The sequence below is a fragment of the Hipposideros armiger genome, unplaced genomic scaffold (assembly GCF_001890085.2).
Source record: "Hipposideros armiger isolate ML-2016 unplaced genomic scaffold, ASM189008v1 scaffold_73, whole genome shotgun sequence".
NCBI lineage: Eukaryota > Metazoa > Chordata > Mammalia > Chiroptera > Hipposideridae > Hipposideros > Hipposideros armiger.
This window is the reverse complement of record NW_017731423.1, coordinates 1,971,940-1,978,874: the sequence shown is the minus strand read 5'-3', so window position 1 is coordinate 1,978,874 and position 6,935 is coordinate 1,971,940. Positions and strand designations below refer to the sequence as shown.

The window sequence follows — 6,935 nt, the reverse complement described above, 5'->3', positions numbered from 1 at the left end:
TGAAATGATGAGTAAAATACTTGAAATATATAAAAAGTACCACCCATGCAAATATCTACTTGTTAAAATATGGCTTTTGTGTAGGCTAATTTTAGTAAGAAAGGTAATAGCCTCATTTCTATGACTAAGTCTTAGAATGTGGGACATTTCTCATGCATAGGACCGTCCCTGAGCAAGAAGACGGACATGTAGTTTAATTTATTGCTAGAATGAGGGGAATGCACCCAACTTAACCTTATCTTCTCTTAAAACTGTGAATCGATCAGTTATGAACCTGATGGAAAATAAGTTTCCTGAAGCTATAGGAAAGCTCAGTATGGCCAGGTTCTGACTGGCTGCCTTTTAGGCTCGGAGGCCATCCTATTTGGATGATGATAACAGGCTTTCCTTTCATGACTGCATGGGGTGACCACATTGGCATTTCCCTCAGTCTAAAGAAGTTTCTTGGTGTCACTGCAGAACATGTTAACCACCAGGATCCAGGCAATCATGCCCTAAAATGTCCTCTCTGATATAATATTGTGTGTGCATGGGTGGGTGAGGGGAACGACATCATAGTGCTTGGTTGTGGCCCCTTCCACACAGAAGACAGTGGTAAGCAGAATCAATAGGCAGAAAATGAGTCAGGAACAGGCAGTGTGGCAAAAGCGGCAGACAGACAACATGAGAATGGTGTCCTTCGAACACATTCCTAAATTAGCACAACTGTCACAGGAACATGAAAGGTGCTGGTCTAACAGACTGAGACATTAGTCTGCTGAGCAACACTCCAGGTCTCCACAGAGTAGCACTTTTTATTGCAGTATGTCTTTCATGGAAAATGAACAAAATTTTAAATAAATCACAATTACTTATTGCTTAGTATTTTGGATAATAAATTCTTTAGTTTATCAGTACCTCACGGCCTTCAAATGTGCATTCTTCAAATAGTTTCAATTACATATACATTCTTTCTCCTGAACAATAAATTATTCTTTAAAAAAAAAGAAAAAGAAAAAGATACATAATTTTAAAGCAAAGAAAAACAAAAAAAATAACATATATTTTTGACATTTATCTTAAACTTATAGGAAAACAACTCTATGTTAGATGCTTAAATATAAATAATAAAGGACATTATGTTATTTACAATTGTTACACAGTAAGTTGAGAGAGTAAAAAAATTTGACATTAACTCATAAAGACAGTAAATGATTTAGAAAAACATTCAAGTCATGTACAATGTGTATTTACAAAAGAATATACTATAATAGAACTTGTGATATGTGGCCATTTCCTTTTGTCTGTGTTTCTCTGCAGTGTTTCATGGGTCTTTGTGGATAGAAATCTCTGTGACTGGTGGAATGCAGCCAGTACTGCTTGATAAAACCAGGCCTTCCTTATTTCTCCAGTGTGAGCCATGCACCTTTCAACCTCAGGCCAATTAAAAAAAAGGAATAGTTAGTTACTGAGCAAGTTACCCTGGATAATCCCCACCTATACCAAGACAGTCCCAAGGAAGATGCAGCATGTTGGAGTTTGGAACACTTTCACATACCCTCAGGTAGACTGCTGTTTAGTAGAAAGCATGAAGCTATCCAGGTACCCTTGAAAAAAACGTCACACCAGGCAAGAAGAGAGAGTAGGACAGAAAAGGAACCTTGAGTGAGAAAAAGGAGTTTTGCATATACTATGTTCCACTGAATACCCCTCAACGGGATGGGATTTCAGGCCCAGGAAGCAAAGTTGCTGTTGAACCTGTGGGCAAGTTCCACTACCCGAAAACCCACGAAAGCTTTCCATATGATGGGAACATAGGTTCTGTTCCTTCAGATTGCCACAGCACTGCCTGAGATTATAAACAGGGAGACTTGAGAGCGATGTGGCAATTAAACGTCACAGAGATGTCCCTGTGAACACAAATCTGGTGGCCACAGCAGGTAGCCCTGAGGAGTCAGCCATCTTTCTTTATCAAGGGAAGCTCTTGTTCTGCAGATGGAAACACTGTAGTTGGATGTCACCTCTGTGATCAAGTTGAAAATGAAATTCCCTCTTATCCTAAGTTTTCATATATTTTTGCAACCTGAAAATTGACAGTAATTTTCAAACTGAGGAAAATGTTCATTGCTCTCAAGAGGTTTTATTTATTTCTGAAATCCTCCAGAATGAGACATTTGAATACTCCAGAGCCTGAAGGATTTGAAACAGAAATTTTAGAGTTTTCATTAATGATAGGAATTTCTTTACTGATATAGTCTAAGAATGACCCAGGCCCTTCAAAGGCAATATTGGAATAATTTAGAGACCCTCTTAGGATTGCCTGTCTTCTTCTGCCTGCCATGAGCTCCCTCGTTTCTACAGAGCTGGAAAATAGGTACAACCTGTGCAGCCTGACGCAGCCCCTCAGTGCAGGTTACCAGGCAAAAGAGGACACCGCGGAGCACAGAGAAGGTGGTCTGTGAACTGTGAAGGTCAGCTTGGGATGCAAAATACTAGAAGTTACCACAGGACCTGCAGACAGGCCTATCTCTGTAGACTGCAGAAACATGTAGGAGTTTAAGTGCAGGCTTCGTGCTTACCTGCCATTTTTCTTCTTAGACCTACTGGCATGGTATTTCTTCCCTTTAACTTTAACATAGAGATTTGGTGAAGAAATAGGTTCAGTTCACCGGCAAACAAGAAACATTTCTTTTCATTGACTTCATGCCTGGTATTGTGAATGCTTTGTTAATCTGTTTCCCATTTTGTCCCATGGCTCCTAGAGGCCACCTGAAACCCAACTAAAGCTCTGGCCTGATTTCACAGATATCAGGGAGGGCATGAAATGAGGCCTGCAATTAAAAAAAAATTCTCTTATTTTCCTGAATTAGCAGTTATTTCAAATGTTAATACCTATAGGCCTTCCTTGGATTTACAATCACAAGAGAACATGCAAAGTTTAGACCCATCTCAGTCCTCTTTTAAGATAGTAAAATGAAAAGGGGAGAACATGGGTGATACAGGCTGCAAATTGAGAGGTCAGTACATAGGAGGGGGTCATTTCTGCAAGGAAAGGTGCAATCTTTCCAGTACTATTGACATTTCCTGATGAATCATCACTCGTGGAAGGTTCTTACTAATCACAAATCACATGCACATTGGCCATTCCTGACAAAAATGTTCATGCACAGTTATGACCAAATCAAAGCAACATTGAAAAACAAGAGACAAATGATGAGGAGAAAGGAGTTGTCAACAAAACTGTTTAAAACTGCAACCAAGCCACATAGCTGCTCTTCAACTGTGTCTTCTATACATTCACTCCTTCTAGACACTCTAGTCCCCGACGATGATAATTCACCACTATGTACAGCAGGCACATTTCCCTCTAGAAGTATTTCAGATGAATTGCTGAGTGTGCTGTGTAAGCTGGGGTTTTTGTGCCATAGCATGTCTGTTTTGAGCTGAGAAGACACAACCAATCACTAGCTTTCAAATCAGTGAAAAACACAAGTCAAGAATGATTGCACCTTTTCCAGCCATGGTTTGCTCTTCAACTAGATTGAGCTGCTGTGTCAGTCCCCCAGAGAGAAAGTGAAATTGAGTCCTCTTAGAAGGTGTTGGATTTACCCTGGTAGCAAGCCAGAACCCATTTTCTATGCTACCCCCCAAAACTGTTGCTTTTTGTCAAGAAAAATAAATAGAAATAAAGTAAATGGTCGCTCCTTGTAGTGAGAGCAAGCTGTCTTCTGATTAATAATATAGTTTGTTTTTTTAAAAAAATCACAATATTACTTTCTTCCTAATAGTTAACATTACTTAGCGCAGTTTCCTGCTGTAATTAACAGTAGCATGCTGTTGGATCTACTATTATCTCAGAGCCCAGTGAAGCAAACCTTTGGCTGGCAGAGTAGACACAACTCATTTCATATACTGAAAGCAAAAGAAAACTTCGTACAAAAGAGAACAGTATTTGGATGGATGTGCCATTACAAGATGTACTGAGTAGGTACTACTGGAAGCAAACAGAGGAACAGTTGCAAGTCTTGCAAACCATACATCCAGTCAACATCCTAATGCGATGCACAAGAAGCCAGCAACAACTGAATGTATGGGAGGTTTGGCTGAAATACTGTGGAATAGCAATCACGGCAACGGTACAAAACTTGCTCTCGACATAACATAACATAAAGGCACCATTGATATCTTTCTCGTTTTGAAATACTGTAAAAAATTGCTACATATGGCACATAACACATTTTTACATACATATATTTAATTTATAAAAGTTTTTTTTCCTGTTTTCTATTTGCAGAACTGCTAAAATAAAATAAATTGTTTAATTTAAGGTGGAATACTTTATTATATAAAATAAAGTTTTACAGGTGAATCTATGTGTGTATTTAGGTTTTATACAGCGATAGGGTCTTGGTTAGCGATTACACTAGACAGCCTGGCCTGCAAATCTTCCTGTGTTGAGAAGCGGCCTGCTGGGTTAGTCCTGCTGTCCGCCAGGCGGAAGGCAGGTGCCGCCTCTAGACTGGCTGCCAGGGGGTTCTGTATGCCCAGGAAAGGTGTATCTTCACCTACTCTTTCATCCTCTGTTTCACTCTCTGAGTTACTGCTCTCAGCGCTTGTGTTGCTGTCCATTTCCAACCTGTTGGCACTGTGGCCATTGGGCTTGGTTCGTTTGGCCCGCCGGCTGTTGTTGAGTTTCTTAACAGGTTCTTGAGCTGGCTCATACTCCTGGGTCGTTTCATACTCCTCATCCTCCACTATCCGCAAGGGGCTAGGGGGCAGGCTGTTGCTCTCATGCGCAGGGTTGTGGTGGAAGGAGGAGGTGAATTGCTGAGGGTGGTGGTCATACTTCTCCCGCAGCCTTGGTGGGGTCACCAGAAGCAGAGGTCTCTCTTCTTCCACAAAAGGGCTGACTGCCATGGAGGGCATGGACACCGTCGTGCTGGAGACAGGCGGAGACATTTCCGAAGGGGGCGATTTGGGGGAGCTTGGCGTGTGGAAATCTACAGGTGACATACGAGCCGGGGTGGTCATTGCTGACACATACCTGTGTGAGCACAGAATACCCCGCATAAGTGTGCTGGAATAAGAGGCAAAGAGCAGGGAGGGGAAGGGGACAGAGTTCATGATATCATATAATCAGAGAACAAAGAACATCTATTTCTTGTAGATGGCTTGCTTTTTACGCTAGGACATTCAGCACCCTTGGAATCTAAAATTAGGTAGCCAAGAGTTTCCTCACAGGAGTACATGCACAGACCAGCTATATCACCTAGCTCATCGAAGCTTTTAGGACTTTCAATCTCATCATGGTTTTAAATAAAAGCATGAGTCAAGACAAGAGGGCACTAGCTCCTGGAATCCTGTCAGTTTATAAGGACCAAGGCTCAGGGATTTGGAAGGGAAAGAAGTATTACTTAAATACTATACCTTCCTAAAGGCCAAAGGGTCTTAGAGAATGAAGCCCAAATGGGGAATGGAAGAAGATCTAAGATGAGTTGCTGAGAGCTGGATCTGCATGCATTTGGATCTGTGGGCCTTGTTTCTCCTTAGCTCAGCTATAAGGTTATGTCTTATGAAAAGAAAAGAGCATAGTAACTTAGATTTATTCCTGATAACAGTGTAACACATCTGCGTGCTTTAAATTTTTCCACAAAATGCTACTTCTTAACATTCGGTTTGCAACTATCCATCCCAGTGACCAAGACACTGAAAGGTAAGCCCGATAGAACCTTATGTTGGCTTGGTAGTATGTTCAATCTCTGATCTACCTTTCTTCCAAAATTTAATGGTTGCATCAATTTTTTGACTTATCTTAGTGACTGCTCAAGGGTTAGCTGTACCATGTTACCTTATGTCATGTTATGTCTGATAATGCTCAGTGAATCTCATTGTCAAGACATTGAGTGCATTGTTTTTCCCATATCATGCTTTCTTCCCCCAGAGGAAGAAGACCTGACTTGGCACTGAAGAAGAAGAGGTGGTTTATTCAGAGTCACACTTCTCAGCTTTTGATAAAAAATGGTACCAATGCATAACACTAAATGATTCATTTCTTCACATTGGCATTTGCAGAATCTAATTTGACATGACCTGTGATGACACAGGATACCATCATGTGAACATTAGCTAACAGGAACCTATTCACTTTCCTGCTTTTCAGCCATGATTCAGAGTCCTATGGATGTGAGATCTGGCTGTGTCTAAAGTGGGAATGTGTCTAGATTTAAAATATTTGGGACTCAAGTTTTCAGACTATTTGCTTAGGGGATGCTTAAATTAAGTTCTCCAAGAAACATTAATCCAAATTCAACCAATAGATAAAGGTGATTCACCTTTTCTTGCTACGATCTCTAGGTTGTGGTATATTTTGCAGTCCTAGAGAATATCTGGGGTACACAAGGAAGCTTACCACAGTAAGGAAATGTCAACCTTTAAAAATACATATCACATGTAGCAATGAAGAAAGAATTCATTCCTAACCTCTTTTTCTAGGTTTCAAAAAGATTGAATTAAGACAGACTTTCTTAATACATAAAGATATAATTATATGAATTTAAGAGTAATGTTTTAAACTGGTTTTGGGTAGTACCTTCCTTTTCATAGATGAACAGAGCTACCTTTAATTTGATAAAGCTCTGAAATACCATTTTGGAGTATTTCATATAAAGGCCCTTGAAGAAGTGATTAGCAGACTGTATATGATCTGAAAGCCCAGAACTGGTCATCTTTTGTGTAAGTACTTCCCAGTCCATAAGTGAAAAAAGTCTATCAAATTGTCCCCACTCATAAATACCAAATAAGTATGGATTCTACATTATGTAAAACTTTTAACAAGTGATCAAAGATTAGACTGAAATGACAATAAAGTAAAAAAGCAAACCCCACTGGATTTGAAAACAAATAACAGCTTACTGATGGGCTAGAAATGCTGGTTGGGTATAACTCTCTCCCAGTTT

General features: G+C 40.0%; 1 protein-coding gene across 21 annotated transcripts in view; it reads right to left on the bottom strand.

Annotated features, from left to right (window-relative positions):
* Nucleotides 1-776: 776 nt before the first annotated feature.
* The window catches only part of NRG1 (neuregulin 1), a 1,026,954-nt gene continuing 1,020,795 nt past the window's right edge, over nt 777-6,935 (bottom strand). For 14 of the 21 annotated variants that reach the window (XM_019642856.1, XM_019642855.1, XM_019642857.1 and 11 more), the window contains one exon: nt 777-5,023. In XM_019642856.1, the coding sequence (XP_019498401.1) occupies nt 4,369-5,023 (655 nt within the window). In that variant the 3' untranslated portion in view covers nt 777-4,368. Of the gene's footprint in view, nt 5,024-5,406; nt 5,549-6,935 lie in introns of all 21 variants that reach the window. The other 7 variants (XM_019642862.1, XM_019642861.1, XM_019642863.1 and 4 more) reach the window with 3 other exon arrangements.